Raw genomic sequence first — 24572 nt, 5'->3', positions numbered from 1 at the left:
ATGAAGCTGCTTGATCTAAGTCAGGCCACCAGTTCCCATAGGAGACAGGCAGCAAAACGTCTTGTTTAGCATGAAGTCCTTTACCTCCAGCTGCTTGGAACTGAAGTAATGTGAAAACTAGTGAAAACTGAGCAGATTCTGCAGGAAGATTCACAGAAGTGGCCCCATACAGGTTATCTTTCTCACTAAACACTGTCTGCATCATCTTCCTGTATGCACATCTACACTCCACCGCTTTTCAGTGATGACCCAATGCAACTCATTGGCAAATAAACCCTCCTAAATTAAGAACTTGCTGCAAAAAGAAAAAAAAAGACCTAATCCAACAACTGCCAACGCGTAGTAATTTTCTACTTGCCGGAAGCCTTTTCTTCCGCATCAGAGGAACGTTAGAAAATGCAATTGCCCCCCCTGCAGTCAAAAGCGGTAAAGCCCATTTTTCAGCACGTGTGAACTGTATCCTAAAAGATAATGCTGAACATTAATTAATCCAAATCAAGTGGCATTATTAAAACCTAATTTAGGGCCTGTTCCTTGCATTTCATTCTGCTATGGACCGCCTAAGTCCCTAAGAGGCCCTTGAACCTAATCCATGCTTCCTCAAAAGCAAGCCCGTGAAAAGCGTCCGCAGCGTTAAAGAGCCACCCCGGCCACGCTTGCTTCGAGGACAGCGTTATATTGGTGCTAGAGCCGGCACGCAGAGGAGGGCAGCCTATTTAAAGAAGCATAAAGAGAAGGATTAGGGTTTTCCTAGAGTGTCTCCAACAAGGCCACCCAAAGTCTCATTTCCGAAGGCGAGCCATGGGTGGCCAACGGGAAAACTTTACTCCTCAGGGCGGAGAAGCGACTCTGAGTATGCAGTCTCAAGTGCAGCCCCTTACCCGGGAGCAAGAGGACCTGAGGAGGCAAGACTCGCAACCCGCCACGCCGCCTCTGACGAAACTCGGCGTCCAGCGCTGAAGGGAAACCGGCACTCCCCACACCCGGACCCCACCCCGCCACACCAGGAGGGCGGAAACGCGCTTCCAACCCCCCGCCCGCCCGCCCGCCCGCCCTCCGTACCTCTCGAAGACCCGCCGCAAGGCGAGGAGGCCAACGGCCAGCGGGAGGGCGCCCAGAACGTGGCCGGCGCGAGGGTAGCCCACTCCATCGTCGGCGCCTTGCCGCTCCAAATCGGCCCAGGTCAGGTTGGCGGGGAGCCAGAAGCGTTCGTTCCAGAACCAGCCCCAAAGGAGAGCGCCCGTCGCCGCAATCGCCGCCATCTTCCTGCCTCCCCGCGCCCTGCCGGGCCGCCGCTACTATCTCCTCCAGCCGCCACACCAGGCACTTAATAGCAGTGGCCGGGGAAATGGGGGTGGGGAAAGCTAGCGGGAGGGCGGGATCTAACTGAGCCCACGCCCATCTGTGCGAGGAGGACACGCCCACTAACCTTGCTCCTTGGTTTCTTCGGGAACCATTAGGGGCCTTGCGCATGCGCTCGTTCAGCTCGCACCCCCTGTCTGGAAGGACGTAGCTACGTCAGGGGCCCGTGGAGAAGGCGGGGCAGAATTCGATGCAGTTGGAGGTTTGAACTTTCGTTTACCCCAGGAGGGGAAAGCGATAGAGAAGGGATAAAGAACTGCAAGGGGGTGCTTTCCCATTCCCATTGGTCCTCCAACCTCATAGGAAGCTGGATGGTTTTCTGCTTGCAGGGAGTTTTACAGTTAGGAATACTGATCTACGGAGCTTCACTGGCACTTTCCTTTGCTTCACCTTCAGACTGGAAAAAAATTTAAAAACCCTTCCTAACGATCTCAAATGGTGGACCTAGAACAAGGAATGGCGGAGTGGATGGAGAAAATCCAAAGAGGGAGTGATGCACTTATCTGCTTCACTTTCCTGCAAAGACGTGGAGGAGAGTCATATTTTTCCCACGTTTGAAAACCACAGGGATTCTCTTATCTGCAGCATGGTGAGTTTGGGAGTGAGGAAAACGGTGTACAATGAAGAATCTAACTCAAAGGTAATGGACTCTTGCTGCAGAGCAGACCACCGGGCACAAATGGCCCAAGAGTGCTAGTCGTTGTGTAAATTGTCAACTTCAAGTGATTTTTCTGTATTTTTAACAAACAGAACTTGAACAAATACTTCAGTATTTATGTGCATTTGGCTTGCTATGTAAATCCATGCTCATGCTAACTGAACTTTCAGGAATTTCTATAAAGCATGTCAAGGAATCACAAGTGAGTACTATGGGAAACTTTTTTTACTGTTTAGAACACACCCAGGAGACCAGACATGCAACAAAAGGAAATGCATGCTCAGCTGGTCACAGCCCTGTAGCATTGTGAAACAAAAAGCGTTTAATCCCAAAGTAAAACCCTCTAGTATAGTTGAAGGCTTTGACAATTGGAATCAACTGGCAGTTATGGGTTTTCTGGGTCTGGTATTTGCTCCTAATATTTTTCTGGCATCTTCAGAGGTACGCCATCGCAAAATGTGTTTCTCTCCATGGCGCTGTGTTCAAAACATAGTGATGTGATTTATCTTAAAAGCTTAAGAAATGTTTAAAATGTGAAAAACTGAACTTGGACTAACTAAAGTTAAAAAAAATTAGTGTTTGAATTCTGCCAAACCAGAACTCCTGTCTCTGAGATTTGTTTCAGCCAGCAGATGTATCTCCAATCTTACTTGGACAATTCAACATGTATTCCCTACCACCATCGCCAAAGTACAATGCAGCCACTTAACATGAATTTTCTCCTTAACACAAGATCTGATTGCATTGCAAATATTTAACAGTCCTCCAAATGCCTGCTTCTCCGCTCTCAACAGCTGCTGCTAAACACTTGCCTGGCAACATAACATCCTCCAGTTTTGCTTTAAACACCACAACCTGAACAAGAGTTCCATGTATCCCTATAGTAAGGCTTACTACCACTTCTTCAACAGGAGTAACTGGCCAAGTGAGCAAATCACTCACGACTTGCTCCATTTGTCGTTGTGCAAGACAAACCTATGCACTTTTACTTGTTTTCACCAACTCTATTTGTGAAGTCAGTACACCCTGGCCCCCACAGAATAATTTCAAATAACAGAACAGAAAGCCGTATGAACCATGAGTCCTCTCCGCCACTATTCACCAGAAGCGTATCTAGGTGAACTGGAGCCCGGGGACAAAAGCTGAGTTTGGCGTGCCCCCCCCCCCGATATGGGCAGCCACCCTCCCCCACCATGACCAAACAATGCACCAGCTCACAAAACACCTCCCATCCAGAACAAAACACCAACTGTTTCCTAATTTTGTCCTTACACCAACCCTATGAGATAGGTTGTTAGCCTGAAAAACAGCTCCAAGGCAGTGCAAGTGGGTATTAAGCATGTAAATCTCTCACAAAGCACCCCCAGCAAAACATTTACCAAACAACATAAGAACATAAGAGAGAGCCTGCTGGATCAGACCACAGCCCAACTAGTCCAGCACTCTGCTACTCGCAGTGGCCCACCAGATGCCTTTGGGAGCTCACATGCAGGATGTGAAAGCAATGGCCTGCTGCTGCTGCTGCTCCCGAGCACCTGGTCTGCTAAGGCATTTGCTATCTCAGATCAAGGAGGATCAAGATTGGTAGCCACAGATCGACTTTTCCTCCATAAATCTGTCCAAGTCCTTTTTAAAGCTATCCAGGTTAGTGAATACCACCACCTCCTGTGGCAACATATTCCAAACACCAATCACATGTTGCATGAAAAAATGTTTCCTTTTATTAGTCCTAATTCTTCCCCCAGCATTTTCAATGTATGCCCCCTGGTTCTAGTATTGTGAGAAAGAGAGAAAAATTTCTCTCTGTTAACATTTTCTACCCCATGCATAATTTTACAGACTTCAATCATATCCCCTCTCAGATGTCTCCTCTCCAAACTAAAGAGTCTCAAACACTGCAGCCTCTCCTCATAAGGAAGGTGCTCCAATCCTTCAATCATCCTCGTTGCCCTTCTCTGCATTTTTTCAATCTCTTCGATATCCTTTTTGAGATGTGGCGACCAGAACTTATCATAGTACTCCAAGTGCGGTCTCGCCACTGCTTTATATAAGGGCATGACAATCTTTGCAGTTTTATTCTATAAGCTGAAAAAGCTGACTTTAATTTTCCCCAGCATAGAGTTTGCCTTTTTCACAGCTGCCATGCATTGAGTTGATATTCCCATAGAACTATCATCTAAGACACCCAAATCCCTTTCCTGGTCTGTGACTGATAGCACTGACCGCTGTAGTGTGTATGTGAAGTTTGGATTTTTTTGCTCCTATGTGCATGACTTTACATTTTGCTACATTGAACTGCATTTGCCATTTCTTAGTCCACTCACTTAATTTATAAAGGTCCGCTTGGAGCTCTTCACAATCCTTTGTGGTTCTCACAATCCCTTTGTGGGGAGAGAGCCATGTATGTTTTGCTGGGGGTGGGGGGTGATTTGTCAGCATAATATCTCACAAATCACTCCCCACCCCCAGCAAAACATAGATGGTTCTCTCCCCACCAACTATCTTTCCTAATTTTGACCTCACAGCAACCTTATGAGATACATTGTTAGCCTGAGAAACAGCTCCAAGCCAGTGCAAGTGGGTATTAAGCATGTAAATCTCTCACAAATCACCCCCGGCAAAACATTTACCAAACAAATGTCAGCATCATCTGTCACAAAACACCTCCAGTGGAATCCACCTCCAAACAGCATCACTTTCAATGGTGTTTAAACTAGGGAGCCCAGGTTCATCTTTTAAATCCACCTTAAAGGGAGATTCTGGGGTCCCCAGTTAAAACAACATTGAAAGTGATGCTGTTTTGGGGTAGATTCTCCCCCACCCTGAAACAACATCACTTTCAATGTTTAAACTGGGGACTTCAGATTCTCCCTTTAAATCCATGCCAAAGGGGGGATTTAAAAAGAAAATCTGGGGAAATTTGGGGGGGGTGCCTGCTGTCAGGGGTACAATTGTTAAGCTAGCAGCACCAAACTTTCAGGGTATCTTTAAGAGACTCTCCTAATGATACCACCCAGGTTTGGTGAAGTTTGGTTCAGGGGATCCAAAGTTATGGCCCCTCAAAAGTGTAGCCCTTATCTTCTATTAACTCCCATTGGAAACAATGGGGGATGGGGGCACCCCCTTTGGAAGTCCATAACTTTGGTCCCCTGGACCAAACTACACAAAACCTGGGTGGTATCAGTAAGAGACTCTCCTGATGATACCACCCAGGTTTGGTGAAGTTTGGTTCAGGGGGTCCAAAGTTATCGACCCTCAAAAGTGTAGCTCCATCTCCTATTAGCTCTCATTGGAAACAATGATGGGGCACCCCCTTTGGGAGTCCATAACTTTGGACTCCCTAAACCAAATCTCACCAAACATGGGTGAAAGCATCAGGAGAGTCTCCTGAAACATCCGTGAAATTTTGATGCTGCTAGCCTAAAAACTGCACCCTTCCAGTCCAAAAATGGAAAACCCACTAAAATACCAAAAAACCCACAAACGAACCCTGCATTTTTGGCGCCCACCCCAAGGGGGCGCCCTGGGCAACTGCCCACTCTGCCCAATAGGCATTACGCCCCTGTTTATGGTGGAGGGCCTTAATAAGCAGAATCAATCTGTCCTTAACACCCTTTTTGGCCAACTTGGCCCATAGTTTATCTCTGAAGGAGGAGAAGAAGAAACATTTCTTCAATAATCAATTATGGAAGGTCTGTTGCTTGTTGGACAACATGGTCTTGCTACAGATTGGACTCAGGCTCCGGCACTGTTTTTGATCCCTGTGTGTCTGGTTCTTTGTCTGGAACATTCCCGTTACTTACAGTAAGTGTGCTAGATCTTTCCTATAAACATATATTTAATTTTTATTACATTTAATTAGATAATTTTATTACATTTAATTAGAATATTACATTTAATTAGAGAAAATAAAACCTTTTTACCTAGGCTATAAACTGGAAATGGGATTCAAATTCATGTGGGTACCTTTGATCAAGAACTTGGAGATCATTCCATGAGCTTTAGTACATGAAGACACTTCTTGCACAAGCATTCAACATGTTCGTAAGTCTTTGCCACCTGTCTTTCCCCTGTGCCGAGGTACATGCTATTACTTTGTGCCTCAGTTTCCCATTTACGCCCTTCCATATACTCCCTGGATTGACACATCTTACCATATATAATTGGCTAATGGTTCAAATGCCCAGTGACAAACCCCTAGCCAATCACTGTGCAGGATCCATACCTGCCCAAGTCCTATGTGTCCTACAAGGCCATTGGCCTGACCCCTTTGAAACCTACTTGCCCCAGCTGAACACTCCCTATCCCCTCCACCCCACCAAGAACAATACACCAGCCTCTGGCCCAGTGCCCGGGAAGGTGCCGCTTCCCTGCAGTCTCGCCCAGGCTGCCCCAATCCCCCACCCACCCAAATGGCATGCCAGGCTCTGGAATACTGGGCAGGAAGCTGCTGCTGCCCCAGAACCTACCCCATGCCTCCACAATCTCCCTTCCCCAAACCTATAGAATTCCTCTACCTTCTCCCACATACAGGACAGGTAACCCTCCCCAAAAGCTCTCTGGAACCCCCTCAACCTGAACCATGTGGCCTGGCAAGGAACACCCTCCTCATACACATTCCCCCCTCCCAACCTCCACACCAAGCGAACAGTCTCCCAAACTGCCAGCACGTCCTCCCACCTCCCAAGACAAACAACCTGCCCCTCTTAGGAAGAGCCTCTCCAATCCCCTCCCCATACTCCCTCCTCCCAACCCCAAAGCAAGCAACCACCTTCCCTCCCAAAACCCCTACCCTTCCCAAAAAGAACAACACCCAGGCGACTGAATAAGAGGTTCCCCAATCCCCCTGCACACACCCCTTCCACCCATGGACCAAACAGCCACCCTCCTGAAACCACAGCATACCCTAATTCTTCCCTCAAAAAAACACCTTCCCCCGGCCCACTGAAGAAAAGAATGTTTGGAGAAATAAGCAAACTGGAATGCAATACAATGACAAATACCAGTCATACTAGTATTTGTCATAGATAAGAAGAGAATAATCAATAACATCAAACTGAAGGAAAAAAATCATGAACACACAATAATCACAGTCATTCAGAAACAACAACAGAAACCTGATTGAGAAAGCAAACTAGTTCCCATTGAGTAAAGAACAAAAGTCAGAAGGAAACAGGCCAAGGAGTAAACTGGAAGGAAAGCATTAAGAAATACCACATTCCAGATCTTTAATTACGAGAAGAAAGATTGGACTACAATTAGGAGAAGGATCCACATCAGATTTTTTACCGAAAAGAAACCACAGCCAAACTTTGAAAGAAATGTTCCAGCAGAGGAATATATATATAAAAAATGAAAAGATGGAAAGAAGAGCAGTCTGCTTAACAGAAACCAGATTTTTTTGGGGGGGGGGGGTGTGCCCAAATAAACAGAAGAGAAATGAAGTGCATTTAATATCCTTTCTTCAACTGGAACTCCAACTTACCAACTTATATAGAATTCTCAACAGGACTTCCATCAGGAACTGCCCAAATACAGACTTGTCTGGCTTTGGTGAGATTGCGGTGTCACATGGCCTTTCAAACATAACCTGGGAATTTGGGGAAATATCCAAAGGATGAGGAGATGAAGATTGGGATGTAGAAAACTAATCAGACCAATTGCTTTGCCGACAAAAAAATGTGCAAAAATATGATCTGTTAAAGATCAAGGACAATGAGAATGAAAGGATAGCAACAAAATACAAATAGGGAGAAGTAAACATGAGTTTAGGAGAGTGGGAAAATAAGCTTGAGAAAATCTGGTAACAGACAACTGTAACCTAAAAATGTAGTGACACAGTACACCAACTGAAAGTTAGAAGGTGAAACTCAAGGCTGAGTAGAACTAGCCTAATGAGAACAAAATGATAGGGTAATATGGCACTTTTGCACATGCAGAATAACACACTTTCAATGCACTTTGCAGCTGGATTTTACTGTGCAAAATAGCAAAATCCACTTGCAAACAATTGTGAAGGTGGATTGAAAGTGCATTATTCTGCATGTGTGAAAATACCCAATGGAGGATTCAAGTAGAATTGCTAGCATGGTAGAAGGTGAAACTAAAGAGAAAAACAGAACCAAATAATCAAAATAAATTCATAATGCCACAGTGAGAATTCCAAAAAAGGGATTCAAATCCACCGATTTGGACAAGAAGCAGCAGAAAACAGGAGAGCATCAAAGTGGTGATCAAAATCAACAGTATGATCAGAAGATCAAATAAATCAACAGCCCTCCCCCCCCCCCAATCAAATTTGTGAACTGAGAACACCGGCTCATAAAACTGAAGAAGCAGCCGCCTGAAATCAGCTGCCTGACTTTAAAAAACAGAAAGTCAAAGGGAGCCCAAACAAAAAGAGTCAAATAAATATAAGAAATCCCCGCCCCCAACAAGGGTGAAAACTGGAACCAGCAATAAAAAGAAGCCTTGTAAAGAAATGACCTCCACTCAAGAATTCACCTCAATATTTCAGTTGTTGTAACTCTTCTCTGCCCACGTGCAGGAGCCCAGCTTCAGCGGGGTTGAAAAATGGAGCCATCAAGTCCCCAGCACAGAACAATCAAACTCTTGATTATGCCAATGAGCCTGGCTGAAGCAGGGTTACTACCTCCCATCCTGCTGCCAGGTCACACTCTAAAGGGACAGAGACTTTTAAGAGCCACGCATCTGGAAAGAAAACTCTTCCTTTTTGGGACAGGAATGTTCAAATTACTCCCAGGTGAGACAGCCCCGACCAAGGAAGATGTGTTCTTCCCTTTGGAGCAGCCTTTTGGCTACGATGCACACCATGAAGGACTAAACTTGTACCTAGGGATTCCATCTTGTCCACACTGCTAGGGACAATGAAGAGAGCTCCCACTCAAAAGATCTAAGGTAATGATGGACTTTAAAGGAAACTTCAAGGAAAGCTAGCTTGTCCTAATTAATAATCATTTAGAAAGTACCTAGTATAGGGAAAGAGGGCTGCATGCTTTCATTTTTTGCTTTTCCCTTGCTCATCTGAAAACTTCAACAGAACATGCGTATTATATTATTTTAAGCATGTTTTAAGGATGGTCTCTGGAAACACACCACATCTAATTGAGTCTTTCCTGTCTGAAGTGTGGGGGGCGGGGGCGGGGGCGGTGAGCAGGTCAACTCCCCATCCCTGAAACACAGCAACTTGAATTGCAGAGTTGAATGCCCCAATTCTATCTTGTGGAGTGAAGCAGGCAGGTGCAGCAACCAGGTGGAGCCTTTAAACAGCAACACAGGTACAGAATGCTAGACATGCAGCTCTACTTAGTAGCTCTGCAGCAAGCGGGACCACTTGTAGTGTGACTTTTAATTTGCTTTGCTGCCAGAGCAGTCAGATTTGCCAGTGAGAACAGCTTTGCCCCGACATGTTCCCTCCACCTATGGTCAGCCCACCTAGCTCCATCCTTTTCCATTCCCTCACACTGCTGTCCGTATCTTCCTCCTCGCCCCCCCCCCCCCATGTTGCCAGCTCCTTCTCTAATTGCTTGCGGAATAGTACAAGTTCAGAAATGTCTGTAATGCTCTGGAGCCTATTTCAATATGCCTAATAAAGGTTGTTGTATTGTATTGAAGAATAGTACAAGCAGAGTCTCTTTTTTTCTCCCAGCTGTTTTCTCCAATTGCCGTTGTGCAACCACTGCTTCTATGCAACTTTGTTTTTCATACCATCACAAACAAATTGCCACTTCAAACATGTACTCCTAGCAGATATAGACCAAGGCTTTATCATGGGGTACGCTTTTTTAAGCACATGGTGGGTTGCCTGGATGTTTCCATAATAAAGCATGTCTTTCTCTAACATGCGGTGTGGGAAAAGTTGGAGACCTGATCAAGTGGCAAGGATTCCTCAAAGTTGCATGCATTAGTCATCTGCATTAGTCATCTGTGGCCAAGGACACTGAGTGGGGGAATATTTCAAGCTGTAAAGTTCTGTGACTGTATTGAGACTCCCCCTCCCATTTTTTAAAAAAAATCCACTATACCAAGTGTCTGAAAATGTTTATATGGCCATTTTTGTTCAACAAAGCTTACACAGAAGATGTACCATGATGTAACTGAAGTACCATTTCCTTGCATAGTGAGAACTTGGGTGTTTTGTACTTACAACAAAATATTACTGGGAGGAGAGGATCTTTTCCCTCTTGGTTTTCATTGTACAGAAGTAGTATTCCTAATGCTAATAGATTCTAATCTGGAGAACCAGGTTTGATTCCCCACTCCTCCACCTGAGTGGCAAAGGCTTATCTGCTGAACCAGATGTGTTTCTGCACTCCTACATTCCATCTGGGTGACCTTGAGCTGGTCACAGTTCTTTGGAACACTCTCAGCCCCCCTACCTCACAAGGTGTCGGTTGTGGGGAGAGGAAGGGAAAGGAGTTTGTAAGCCACCTTGAATCTCCTTACAGGAGAGAAAGGTGGGGTATAAATCCAAACTCCTCCTCCCATTTTTTTAAAAAAAGGATCAGAATTCACTTGAATAAAGAATGGGAGGGGGGAACATGCCAGTAGGAGCAGTTTCCCACAGCCATTTACATCTGTAATTAAAGATTTAGTGAGATGGAACAGAAGATATGTAGCAGAGCATGAGGAGGATTGCTGGGACACTCAGAGGGGCAAAAGGGAGTCTAAATTATGGGTTGAGCGTACACATAATATTGCAAAGTCAGCTTCTTTCATGGGTATTGCAGCATTTTGGAATACACAGAGAAAGGAAGCTTCCTCATCTGCCAGTTGGTGAAGTCTTCGTCCGTGTTCTGACACAGCCAGACTACCAGCCCTGTTGTATCTGCTGCTTCCATCTTGCATTCTCTTTTGTACTGATACTTGGGCACCCCAACTGTGGGAATGATGGATTCATATTGTAATACAGTTTCCTTTTGAAGTTGTGAGACTTTTGTCCAGCATATGTAACACTCGTCATTACAGATAAAAAATAGGGGTGCACACTTGGGTATATACCAACTAAAACTAAATTGGAAATTAGCTATTTGGATTGGATTGAGGATGTCCAGAATAATCCCAAACTTATCTAAATTCCAGGAGTAACAAAAAAATTATTGTCTGGAATTCTGGGAGTATTTCAGGCTAAGCGGGAGAGAAAGATATTCTGTGAAGGCGTTTAAAGGCATCTCTACTCCCCTTTACATTTTAAAGGTCTATTATTTTCTTTAGGAAGACCTGGCCCCCCAAATAGAGACCACACTTACCTCCATAAAAACATCTGCTCTTTAAAGGAGCCAGAGCCACTATTGAATATTTGATTTGGTAGACCTGGCCTTCCAGGTTAGATGACAACCGATAGAAAATAATGGTCACATTATGCCTATGAGTGGCAAAACATACCCTCCCAGACTGTTCTCTCCCCCTCCTGCCCTCTGCTGTCTTGGGAGGAGGGGAAGTGAATCGGTAGAATGGCCTCCAGTTTTCAGGATCCTCCAAAAGTCAGTGAAAAAAAAATCCCAAAACAATAAAGGGAGCCCCTCAAAATCAGTGTTGTCAAAAGGCATGCCCTTTCAAAATCTGATCTGAAATTAATCTGCACACTGCTAGATAAAACTTTAGCTGGTGAGCTGTGTCCTATCCATAAATGACCATTCTTCAGATCAAATAGCTAGCAAGGGAAGACCCAGGATGAGGTACAGGGTTCTGGGAAACTGTGGCCCTAGCCAAGGTTGCAGAAAACTACTAAATTGCGGCTGGGGGAGGAGATAGATGAACCAAAAAAAAGAATGTCATATTTCATTAAACTACCTCACAAGATTTCAGCTGCTCATTTTGGATTGTGTTGGCAAAGTGAAGATATTGTTGAAGTGCAGAACAACAAGGGAGAATGTGGGGGCTGCTGTCTGTGGCCCCCCCTCCTCCATAAATCCCTAGTATAGCTTCACTACCGGCTGCAAACGCCCGTACCGCAAGCCTCACTTCAGCCGTTTATTACGTCTCTGGCAAAATATATTTCACCTTACCTTCCCATGGATAATATTGGTTATCAGACTGAATCTGAAGCTTCGAAGTGTTACGTAAATGGCAAGTAACATTGGGTTGGCGCCTGCAATTCAGTTCCAGTAAAAAAAGAACGTGTACTTTCTTTCACTGCAAGATGTTCTTGTGTCAGAGGGCTTCTTAATAGAACGGCATGGTAGAATCAAATTCATTCTCAGAAGCTTGAAAAGGCGTCAGCTCAAGACTTTGAAAGAAATATCCATAGTACTGAAGTAACAGCTTGAAGCCATGCTATTGTTGTTCCGATGTTGAGCTTATTAAGTGATTTATCGCAGCGGCTGCGCCATGAGGAAGTACTTGATGACTCTTGCATTTTGTAAGCAACACAGTTTCGTTTATGTGAGTAGTAGGTGGTAGAAAGCATTAAAAAATTGTTTTTGTCTCCATGCTAAGGAATTAACTTTGGTCATGCCAATCTGTGTGGGTAGTGACATAGCAAGCAGACCTGTTTCTAGCACTGTAACCCATGGTTTAATGCTAATCAGTTCTTAGGATTTTATAGAAGCCTTTAGTACCCAGGGTAGGATTTTGAACACAAAGGGCAGGCAGAACAACTCTCCTATCATTATTCCTAAGAGGACGTAGCTTGTAGAGCTCTGAAATGTGGCAGTTTCCAGGTAGTCAGCTGGCTCAGCACACCAGATATAACAAATGTTTCAGTTCTTATTCAGTGGGTTGGATTCTATGATTGCATCAGCATTTGTAGCAGCCGATCTTCCCCTTTTCACTACAACCAATCAGGACTCCTCCTCCTGCCCCCCGCAAACGCACACATTAAAAAAAAGCATTACCTGGAGTCACTGGATTTATGTTGACATAAAAGCTCCCAGGCACAAGACGCTGTCGTGAAAAGCAGCAAGTAGGCAAAAATCATTACCTAGGGGTCTGCAACCTGCGGCTCTCCAGATGTTCATGGACGACAATTCCCATCAGCCCCTGCCAGCATGGCCAATTGGATTCTAATCTGGCCAATTGGCCATGCTGGCAGGGGCTAATAGGAATTGTAGTCCATGAACATCTGGAGAGCCGCGGGTTGCAGACCCCTGCACTAAGGGAAGCTGCTGGGTGCTCCAGACACTGGCCATGCTAGCAGGGGCTGATGGGATTTGTAGAAATCAAAGCAACATCTCAAGTCGCAGGCTACTGCATCCCTCTTGCTTGTGGCACCCAGTAAACATATGTAATGGTTTATTTATTTATTTATTTCTTTGTCTCTTCCAGAATAGAGTGCAGTAATCTGTTTCTTAACCACTACACCACACTGGTGTATTATGCAAGTACCCAATAATAAGATAAAACCAAGCTTTGACAGAAGTGCATCATTTTCCTTTCCTCACAGCAGTCCCCTACCCTAAGTCAGTGACTTTGCCCTTAATGGAGTTCTCTGTCCTCCAGTAATGCTTTTCCAGGGGTCATGGCTTTTCAGGGGAAAGACCCATTACCAGAAACACCTGTCATTTATGCAACCACAGAGTCCAACCCACTCTTTCGTCATTTTCTACTATCTGGCACATTAGAGAGAAAGAGGCCAAATATTTTTAAATGCAAATAAACCTTCAAGCCACTTTGATATTTCAGCTAATCTCCCTATATATTGGTTAGCCTACTATTGGGACTGAGAGTCCAGAATGAATGAAGAATTGTATATGGAATATTTTTTCAAGCAACATTTCCAAATTAACTCCTTTTTACAACATCTGAGGGCCTCTTTCTTCTATAACGATTAAGGATATTTTTCCAGCTAATTACCAAATCAATTCTGACAATGCAGGCTTAACCCCTTGATGATGTGCTTCAAGGAGAAGGCTTTCACTAGTTCATTTGGAACCAGTGCAGTTAACAAAGGGGATGGCATGTTAATTGCACTGGTATCACATATTGACTTGGAATTTCAGCAAAGTTCCATTAGGAAGGCTTGAAGCAAAATAGAATTTAAAAAAAAACTGCAGAAAGCAAACCTGTAATCTAAAATATCCAGCAAAAAGAACAGAAGCCAAGGACATCAGCTTAGGATGTTTACAACTCACTTATCAGTTGGATTCTGATTCCAACACACCCTAACTAGTACATTTCATTGGCCAGCTCATTTTAATAAGTAGCTTGTGATTCAGGAAAACTGAACTCCTGCCCTGAGCAATTGACACCCCTCCAAGTCCAGTGATCTCAGTGGACTCTATGGTTTTTGCATAGGATTGCAGCGTACGTCAGAGTTGCATCATTTTTATTACGCAAGCCAAACTATTAATTGGAGGTTTTTCTTTTAAAAAAAGAGGATTCCTTGCAGCCACACAGCAGTCACACAGCAGCCTTTACAAAATAAGGAGAACCCAAACATGCTCAGATGGCTGCCAAAGGGCCCCTGCCTCCCCCAATCCCCACTTTTACCAAAGTTGAAACAGGAATATTCTGTGCAAGTTAGCGGCAAAAATGGGGAAACGAGCACCCCAGTGCTATTTCTACATAGGAAAGAAGCTTCAGAGAAAGCCAGGCACCATTCCTGTCCTTGAAGAAGCATTCCTAGTTCTCTTTAAAAAAAATAACATTCCTTGCAGCTGCTGTGTGGCTGTGGGGAACCCGACTGGTCCAGGAAACCCACATGCAGTTCTTAAAAAAACCCACACCCTTGAACTTGTACTTTGGCCCGGAGGTGTCTCCCGAACAACACCAACCTTCCAACCTGCATAACAAGCACAAGTGTGCCACCCACTGGCCACAACTGTAAATTCACACATGTTCAGTACATTCTCACCTTCGTGTCATTGCCACAAAAAGGCTGAAACAGAAGCTACAACAATAAAAATGACAGAGCCTTTATTGAATAAAAATGCTTCATACTCAGCAAGATTGTAAAAAGCAGAATATTTTACAAGTCTAAAATATAGGTAGAGCTAAAATTAAGTAAACATGTTAGAAAAGATTAAAAACTACTGAAGAAAAACCCCTTCACCCAGTTCAAAAATGTTATTATTTATAAAATGCATGCAGTCAAGTTGAAAAGCTCTAACACACACAATGCTAGGAATCACTTCCAGGAAAAAATCTCACTGTTGTGTCTTTTTTTTTTTCATCATGTAGATTTTGTTTGTCTGTTCTGCATGTGTCATTTCTCATGCTGATTCCTACAATCTGGCAGTTTGGTGCACACAGAATTTCTTAGGATTTGCATCCAAGAGTCAGAAAAAAAGAATGGAAATTTCAAGTAGAAAACATGATTCAGGAAGACAAAATTCAAAATCCAGATAGCAATACACTGCGGTCAGAAGCATGGTCCTCTACACAGACAGTTCTACAACAGTACTATTTTTGGAAATTAAAAGGTTTAAACCTAAGTTATGAGGAAAAATACTCTGTCACACTGGCCAGCCAGGAGGCTCAGACCCACTTAGGTCCTGGTTCGCAACAACCAACATTGTATGCAAAAGAGCAAAGTGCAAAGGAGATTTCTCTCCTGATTGCTGCCAACTATGTACCCCTAAAATCACTCTGACAACTGCATGCTTAAGATACACAGTTGCTGGACATCTAGAAGACAGTGTTTTCACTATTAAAAAGTATCCCAGTTATCCATTGTGCCTTTACACATACATTAAAGTGCAGTCACCATTTAAAGCAAACTCCACCCACCCATCCCCTTTGCAACTGGTCCCTAAGCACTGACATCTCATACTTAGTGGTAATAGTAGTGTTGTTAAAAGCCCATTTTCTTCCAGCTGTATGGATAATAGCAAGATCCTGCAAAAATGTCCAGCTGTCAAAAGAAGCGGATAAAAGCATTAAAGAACTGGCCAGGACATTGAATGGAGTTTTTACTCAACTGAGGTGGCAGCAGCTATACCCATACCAATGATTCTTATATATACTAATTAACTCCCACAAAATTAATTACATTATAGCAGGATTCCAAAACTTTCCTATGTAATTTAAATCTGAGCAAGTCTTTATGGTTCCCTTATGTATCAATTTGCAGCACTGTGTCACTTCTGCAGAGGGTAGCCACTTTAGGAAGAAAAAGACCCTTCCCCCCCTAATTAAACACACATTAATTTAAGGCCCAGCACCTTGCAGTAAGTTCTCTAGTAAAACCCATTTATTCTCCTTCGTCCTCTTCGTCCTCATAGTATCTGTTCCTCTTGATCCGTTCTTCCACTGTCAAACCTTCTAGATCTTCGCCTTTGAAAAAAACATCTTGGGATTTATAACTTGGACTAAGGGATACATCTTTCGTAGTTGCAGAATTGAAGATTGCGTGCACAGGAGATGTAAGAATCGAGGCTGCTTTAGCCAGAGACTGAGATGGCTTTTCAACATTTTCTTCTACTTCCTCCTCATCCATCTCTACACCCTGCTGGCCGTTTGCAACCGGGATTTCTCCGCTTCCTCCTCCTCTTGCTTCTCCTTCCTTTTTATCCAGTTCTTTAGACTCCTGGTCCATCTCCTCTACACTGGGGGCGTTTTCTGGATTGGCTGTGTTACTTTCCTCACTTGGCCTGACTTCCACCACCATTTCCTTGGCCAGGTCCTCTCGTCGCCTGACAGCACTCCTCTCAGTTTTCAAACGAGATCCATTTTCAGTCCTGTGGCTCTTAACAGACATTGTTCTAAAAGAGGCTGCCACTGTAAACGGCCGGCTTCTTTCTTTCAGCGAAGACGACCTCCGTAATTTTTTAAGGTCTTGGTCTACATCTTCCTGATTATCTGGCTTAGAAGCCTCATCCTCTGGCGGCCACTTGGGCTTCAGCACTTTGATACCTTCTTCCAAGACACTACCTTGACTACCGTGCTCAGCAGGTGGTGGCCAGGCAATCTTCAGTTTCTTCGTTTCGGTCAACCTCTCTTCTTTCTCTGGCACACCAGCAGCTTTTGCCTCCATGGTGGCTGCCAGAATGCCAACTTTTGCGATCGGCGCATCCTCTACTCCAGGACTTCGGGGGCCCTCTGTTGCATTCCCAACCGGCGCAGGTTTCTCTGGGGAGTCTTCACTCTCCGTTTTGCTAACCCACAGTTCTTTGTGTGGCTTAAGCCCAAAGCCTTCGTCGTAGTTGCCTTTGGATTTAAAGAGCTGGCTAAAATGAGGCTTGCAGTAAATGCTGCCATGTAGAGATGCGTATGTTCCAAGACTGTGCAAAGGAAAACAAACAAACCCTCAGTTAGAATACCTAAAGGGATATACAGCAAAGATAATATTCTCACTTGCAGGTAAACATTGCAGATATCTGCCCCTGTGTGTACTTCTGCCACATCCCTACCTTTCAGGTAACTCTTTGAAGCCTGGGCTGGCCCAGAGGCAAGGGGAAAGAACTGAAACACCATCAACTGCTGTAAGCCCTTATTGCCAAATATCTGCCCTGACACTTTCCTGCAGGCAACCTTTCACAGACTAAGCTAGCCTAAAAGAATGAGCCAAGCTGAAGAGCCAAAGGGCATCTCCCCTTCGGCTCTTACTCCAAAGGAGGATAGACTGGACCTAGGAAAAAGATCTGCCAGCAGAGGGGGGGGGGGTGGCCCTGTCCCCACAAGGCTTTTTTCTTCTTTACATTGTATTTTGTGTGTGGTGTTAAGCTGCTGAGTCCCCATGGGAGAAAGTGGCATATAAGCAAATAACAGCAGCAGTATTACAGCATCATGTAAGCTGTCTGCTGCTTCACCAAAGCAAGATTTAGGGCAAAGTACCTACACTCAGTGGTGGGATTCAGCAGGTTCACACCACTTAGGCAGAACTGGTTGTTAAAATGGTGCTTGTAAACAACCAGTTGTTAAATTATTTGAATCCCACCACTGCATACACTCATATTCTGCGAATGGCCAAGGTGGAGGACAGACAATAGATTTGTTTTTCAGAGACAAATGAAGCCGGGTGAAAGGGGGATCGATACCCTTGGTGTGGACTGTGAATCCACCCTTTACAAACCGGCATATTTATGTGTGTGTGTTTGTAATTTAAAAATAAACCAAAGGTGACCGACGTGTGCATACTCCATGGGACGCAAAGCCCCTCCTGAACAACTTTCAGCTCCCAAACTAGATGACGATCTGCAGTCTCATTTACTTTCTGGGAAAACACAACCCGGACACCCTCCAACCATGCAACCAGCACAGGCAGAGGTAGAAATCAGTCCTTGGATTTCTTTGCCAAGTACAGAGATCAATCCCTCCTGTCCAGAGAGAACCGACCTCTATCCATTGGTCCCGATACCATAATGTCATGAACATTTGCACAACAGTAGCAGGGCCGCCTTGCAGCAGGGTAGATAACTGCCACCCAGACTGCAATTTTCATGACAATCTCTACTTCATCTTCCATATTTAAAGATTTTAATTTGTGCCATAGAAGTTCCCTATCTACTGAATCAAAGGCACCCTTCAAGTCAAGAAAAGCAGCATAAAGCTTACTTTTCTTTGCGCATACATATTTGCTACTTCATCTTCCCTAGTATTCAGGATTGTGATACAGAATACTTGTCCCACTTTTCTCAGGGAGAAGGGCAGTGACCAAGCCAAATCCTTGCCTAAACTGCTAGAAGAACCTTGCTGTTGATGAACAGCAATTATCTGTCCAAAACTTGCACCTTTCTTGATGAAGTGAACAGTGTCAAAAGCCTCTGGGTTTCTGTTTGGAGGGGCAGATGCACCCACTGCCTTTAGAACTTCTCTGCTACATCAAACCAACAGTTAATCTTGTCTAGCATTCTGTTCCTCAGAGGGTCCTGGAAGTTAGTTCTAAGAAGCAGAGTGTGAAGGCAGCAAGCTCCCTATTGGTCTCCAAAGTCTGGTGTGCAAAGGTGTACTTTCACGACTTGGAGGCTCTCCTTACATCTGATCAACAGCTATTAGCCATGACAATGATCTATGGAGTCATTATTTTTCAAAGCCCTCTAAGATGGTGGCTACAACTGATGGAATTCACTGCCACAAGGCAACATATTGTGCAAAGAGTGTTCCTTTTACTACCGTTCCTAGATTTCCTACAGTAGTTCAATGTTCTAAAGGCAGTTTCATATAGGGCAAGTGCAACTGTACCCAAAGCACTCAATTCTTCAGCAGCTACTGATTCATAGTAAAAAAAGAAGTAGTAACATTCCAGGTTCTGACCCCAGAAAAGATCCCCCTTTGCTCTAATGCACAGCAGGCTTGTGATAACCCCCCATTTGTTTCAGAGTCATTCCATTGGAAGTGAAATTATTTAGGCTTACGTGAGTCTGCTGTTACAGTAAGAACAGCGGAAGCAGCTAATATGGTAAACTTGCTGGTTGGCAAAGAGACGCTCCATTGGATAAACTGTTTTCTTGCATGCAAAGCAGGTTTCCTTTGCTGGCAGTTGGAACTTCTGACAAAAAATGAAGCAAACATATGAGACTGATGCATTTTACTTCCTTAGTATTTTTCTTTAGGCAACCCTGAAAGTTAATTCCAGCCAATTTTTTTCCTAAATACTGATCATTTTGTTTTGAAGCAGCAGAACCTACCACCTTCACTGCCAGATCTTGTACTGCAACCAGACCGTGCACTCTGCATCTGAATATAGTTGAGCCAGAAAAAAAACTCTCAAAAAGCTATTTTGGGGGGTTTTTTGGTAAAAAAAAAAAAAACCTCAGCCACCTGGGAAAGCCGAAGAGCCCAAGTTTTTTTTTTTTAAGCCCTGAAAAGCATTTTGGCTTTCAGCTATTCCCTGCCAAGTAGGCTTCAGAGGCAGTGGAGCAGCCGTCAAGAGCCAATCCCTGCATGCAACACTTCCTCACCGCCTCCCAAGCCCAAGTGAGATGGCAGGGGAGGAAGCAGAACGGAATGCAGGGGTTGGCCAAGTCAATATCTGCATTCAGCTCTGCGGCTTGGAATTTTTCAGGTTCGGCTTTAAAAAACCAACAAAATTTTTAAAAGTTTTTAAAAGCTGACATGGGGGTTTGGCTTATTTTGGCTTGTTCAAAAATTTCTGGGTCTTCTAAAGCCGAGCCTGAAAAATACTGAAAAAATGTTGCACACTATAACCCAAATGTTGCACACAATAACCCACTATAACCCAACAGCCTTCTTCTCCCATTTCTATGGAAGTGGTCCAAAATTAAGCCAATAAGAAAGAAACATGGAACAGTGGGAAATGGATTAGCAATCTAAATCACACCCCCCAATCTATTGCAAGCATCTGCACTTATCTTTAGTCTCTTTGCAGAAGGCCAGCAGATGGGGGAAGAGAATGCAGGAAGAAAACTCAAAAGGGTTAGATCGGCAAAAGCACTCAGCTGTCTAAGGGTAAAGACAGACGCAACGAACAGAGCTCACCCCAGATTCTTCTGCTGTTGTGGTAGACTGGCTTTTTCAGTAATGAAAAGCTATGCTTATCAACAAATCAAATGCTGTTTAACATTTTTATTAAATGCTACCTGGGTGCCCATGTGTTTCAGCATTTACCGCCTGATTTTTTTAAAAGTTGTTTCTGCAATGTAGAAATGCTCCATGGATTCAAAGGTCTTGGTCATGAGTGGGCAACCAATTAGCACCAAGCTCATCGGGCTTCCATTTAAACATGCAAAACTGTTTGTCCTCTCCCCGCCCCTACAAGAATGAAATTGGAAGGAAAGGTATGTTTGGACTAACACCAGTGATGTAAGTATATATTTTTAATGGGGTAGGTTTCGGGGCAGGGCTCATGGGGTTTAGCCATGCCCCCACCTGGCCCTGGGGGTGTGGCCACACACCCCCAGCCAGGGACAGCAGTCTCCCCTGCCCCTGCCCCTCCACCCCAGCTGGGCTCCCAGCTGGCAGCCATCCTGGCCTCAGAGAGCTGCTTTTATAAGCATTGAGGCCAGGAGGTGGGGCTTGGGGAGGTGTGGCCACACCCCCAAGGTCGGGTGGGGGCATTCCCCCACTCCCTGAGCCCCGCCCCCACCTCAGTGCTTATAAAAACAGCTGCTGAGGCCGGGACGGCTGCTGACTGGGAGCCCAGCCTGGGGGGGTGGGGCCCAGCCATCCATGGGGCAGTGAGGGGGCAGAGCCCCATCTCCAGGTGGGCTGGTGGGGGCAGAGCCCTGCCCCACTCTGCCCCAGGCGAGGGAAGCTTCAGACATGGGAGGGTTGAACCCAAAAAACCTCCCTTACCTACGTCCTTGATTCTGACACGGTGAGGGCACTTCCAGATTAAACTGATATTTTAAAAAGTTGTGTGTATCTTCACCAGCACATAAAATGTATGTGTGTGAGTGTGTGTGAGTGAGTGCATGCACACACACGACAAACAAGCAACAGGAAAGAGGAAGACTGCTTAAACGAATTTGGCATCTCAAGCAAGTGTGGATATTTAAAGCAGCTTTCATGACACACCGATGTTTTGAAGGTTGAATGGGTCTGCTTTCCCATGTGGAAACAGTCCCAAAAGCTACTGCCAGTGTTCCAAAGTGACCAGTAATCTAAACCCTTGAACTTTAAACCATTTGCCTGGCAACTGGGATGTGGGCCCTAGCCAAAAATATCCACAGACGACAGCTCCTCGGCCAATATATTGCAATATATTGCAATGCACCAATCACCTGCTTGGATCAAAACTGCCCAAGTAATCCTGCCAGTTTAAGTGATGGAAGACTTCTTCTTTCCCCAGTAACTACTTCCCCAGTAACAGAAGTCTCAATATTTGAGGTGCATGAGGAAAATATTCTTCCAGCTACAAGACCCTGAGCACTCAACTTGATTGGCTGTTGAAAACTGACTTCCCCAGTCAAATTTAGAAACCTACTGTTTAAAAAGCATGGCATTATTAGTGCATTTGCTGCAAACATGTTTCCTCATGAAACCCAGAAGAACGTCTGCAAATGAGAAGCAGTTCTGATGGTATAGTATGATGTAGTACGTGGAGTCCAATTCTTTGAATCAGTTCAGGTTGCAATTGTGGCACATCCCACCAGCTTTTTTTTACTGATGGAAGTGAGGTGAGCGGCCATATTTGACCGCCAAAAAGTGTATGGGACCCATGTGGACAAGAGGTGCAACAGGGAAAGTCAGGCAAAGCTGAACAGGAAAGCTAGAAGCATCCAAGTCACAGATCTGAATTGGGATTCAGAGCTCTGTTCTATATGAGCATTAAGAAAGCACTGTAGCCTTGGATCCTTTGGGTTAAAAGTGCCTCGAACAAACAAACACAGGCAGAAAAATGCATGCTGTGAACACCAACTACTGCAGAAGGCAGAGGTCCATTTCATAAAAAGAGAAAACAGGCAAGAAAGCTGAGAGTTGAGCTCACATTAAGGAGAGAGGCAGAAGGCAGGAGTAGAGATTAGGAACCAGGAGCAGGAAACAGAAGCTGGAAAAGACAAATGGCTATTTTATAAACAAATCTCTGGGCTAGTAAGAAGAGTGTTCAGAGAAGAATTCGAGTGAAAACCATACCCATATTCGCATGACCTATTGAAAGACCTCAACTGACAATTGGGATGCACAAGACATAATAGAGAGGTCTTTCCCAAGATTATAATCTTGTACATTTTACAGTATTTGTCACAGAATTCTGAATAACCATAAACTGATTTGCCAGTTGTCCTCTTCAGTTAAAGAACGAGGAGAGATGACTCAATGGGCTGCTTCCAAGTTTTTAAAGCAAGCTCATTGGAGAGGGGAAAGCAAAATGTAAACAGTGGGGAGAGCTACAATCCCATCCTACCCTCAGATACACACTCAAAAGCCCCATCGAAGCAAAAGGTCTTAACTTAGCTGTCACTGTTCCAACATTTTTGTTTTAAAAAAGTTCATACCAGAATATCTTCAGCAGATTATCTATTTTTAAAGTGTTAATAAATGAAATTACACAGTAAGCTGTGCATTCCTCCTTTGAAGTCCCTGCATGCTTTGAATTAGCAAAATTAAGCATGAAATGCCTTTGGCTACTGATAACTTTAAAAGTCAGATTTAGGGAGTGTCAAATGCAACTCACCAGCCAATACTTTAAGTTCACTTTTTTTGTATTATATGTTGCTACTAAGGTCTCCTTCCGCCCCCACTCTCAACAGCCAGGAAGCTATTAAGAAGCACGTTTTTCCCTGCAGTCTTTCACACAACATCAGGGTGCTTCTGTGTACTTCCTGGGGTCTCCCTGCCTTTCCTCCAATGATTCCCAAATCTGCTTTGCTGTGATATTTTGAGGAAAAGATGTGAATGAGAAAGCACAGAGCTTCCCAGTCCTGTCTGCACAGATACTATTTTCCCCTGGCCCAGTCCCTCATGGTGGCCATTTGGATCTCTGCCATTGATTGGACTTTAAAAAAAATCAGCCACTGAATATCATCACAGCATTATAACTGTATGCCCCAACCTGAATAGCTCCACACTAGCCTGATCTTGCCTGATCACAGAAGATAAGCAGGGTTGGCCCTGGCTACTATTTGGAACATCAGGGTAGTGACACGGAGGCAGGCAAAGGCAAACTACCTCCAAACGTCTCTTGTCTTGAAAATCTTACAGAATCAACATAAGAAAGATGTGACCTGATGGCATAAAAAAAAGTAAGAATGTAAGGAGTCCATCTAGTCCAGCACTCTGCTACTTGCAGTGGCCCACCAGATACCTTTTGGGAGCTCACATGCAGGATTTGAAAGCAATGGCCTTCTGCTGCTGCTGCTGCCGCCGCCGCCGTGCATCTGGTCTGCTAAGGCATTTGCAATCTTAGATCAAAGAGGATCAAGATTGGTAGCCATAGATCGACTTCTCCTCCATAAATCTGTCCAAGCCCCTTTTAAAGCTATCCAGGTAAGTGGCCATCACCACCTAGCAATCTTATTAGGTAGCAATCTATTAGGTTCTCTGAATACCGAAGCACTCTATCAGGTTCTCCAAATACCGAACTTAAATTTTTAAAAAATTAGCTCCTTTTCTCACACAGAAATTTTTTTCTTTTACATCTCCACAACAAACTTTTTTAAAAAAAAGAAAGCTGGGAATTCAGAGAACCTGACTCTCATGATCCCCAACTGGGTCCTCATGATTTTCTTGTTTTGATGTCTAAAACCAGGTTAAGTCTGTATACAGCATCTCTAGCCAGAGCAGTAACAAGACAGCAAATCATAACACCCCAGAAAGAGGAACAGGGGTTCAGTTCTAGAAGGAATCCACCAATTGGCTTAGAATCAGCCAGAACAGGAACAGAGCATGTTAGAAGGTGTGTTTACAACAAAACAGGTAAAATCCTCAGGAGAGAATGACTCTGACCCTTTCCAGAACAAAGGAAGGGAAGAGGAGTCTCTCATATGATAGGCTTATGTCAGGCTAACAGAGGTTGGGGGTCTATGAAGAACCATCAGCCATTAAGCTAGGAAACCAATTTAGTCTCTATGTTAAGCTTACTTAACTGTTTTACTTCCTGAAATCATTCCTTGCTGCCTGTTTATGCAAGCAGTTATAATAACTTCCCCCTTCATTTTATTTTTCAAATAGAAGTCATCTTATTATTTAAGAGAACCTGTGTAGTCCTTGTATTATTGCTTTGGTGCAGTGGGACTGGGTTCTATGTTTG

General features: G+C 44.3%; 2 protein-coding genes across 12 annotated transcripts in view; both read right to left on the bottom strand.

Moving 5' to 3' along the window:
- The window catches only part of CERS5 (ceramide synthase 5), a 57783-nt gene extending 56302 nt beyond the window's left edge, over positions 1-1481 (bottom strand). The window contains exon 1 of one of the 3 annotated variants that reach the window (XR_007243985.1): positions 1063-1364. Coding sequence is in view for 2 of the 3 variants with exons in the window: in XM_048490498.1 (XP_048346455.1) it covers positions 1063-1262 (200 nt within the window). In the remaining variant the exon portion in view is untranslated. Of the gene's footprint in view, positions 1-1062; positions 1365-1429 lie in introns of those variants that run through there. The other 2 variants (XM_048490500.1, XM_048490498.1) reach the window with 2 other exon arrangements.
- A 13390-nt stretch (positions 1482-14871) lies between these two features.
- Positions 14872-24572, bottom strand: part of LIMA1 (LIM domain and actin binding 1) — a 73605-nt gene continuing 63904 nt past the window's right edge. For 8 of the 9 annotated variants that reach the window (XM_048490620.1, XM_048490623.1, XM_048490622.1 and 5 more), the window contains 2 exons: positions 19276-19409; positions 14872-17202 (listed from right to left, as the gene is read on the bottom strand). In XM_048490620.1, the coding sequence (XP_048346577.1) occupies positions 16173-17202; positions 19276-19409 (1164 nt within the window). In that variant the 3' untranslated portion in view covers positions 14872-16172. The remainder of the gene's footprint in view (positions 17203-19275; positions 19410-24572) is intronic. The other variant, XM_048490624.1, reaches the window with a different exon arrangement.

Source organism: Sphaerodactylus townsendi, linkage group LG03, assembly GCF_021028975.2.
Source record: "Sphaerodactylus townsendi isolate TG3544 linkage group LG03, MPM_Stown_v2.3, whole genome shotgun sequence".
NCBI classification, from domain to species: domain Eukaryota; kingdom Metazoa; phylum Chordata; class Lepidosauria; order Squamata; family Sphaerodactylidae; genus Sphaerodactylus; species Sphaerodactylus townsendi.
This window is presented reverse-complemented; position numbering and strand designations above follow the sequence as displayed.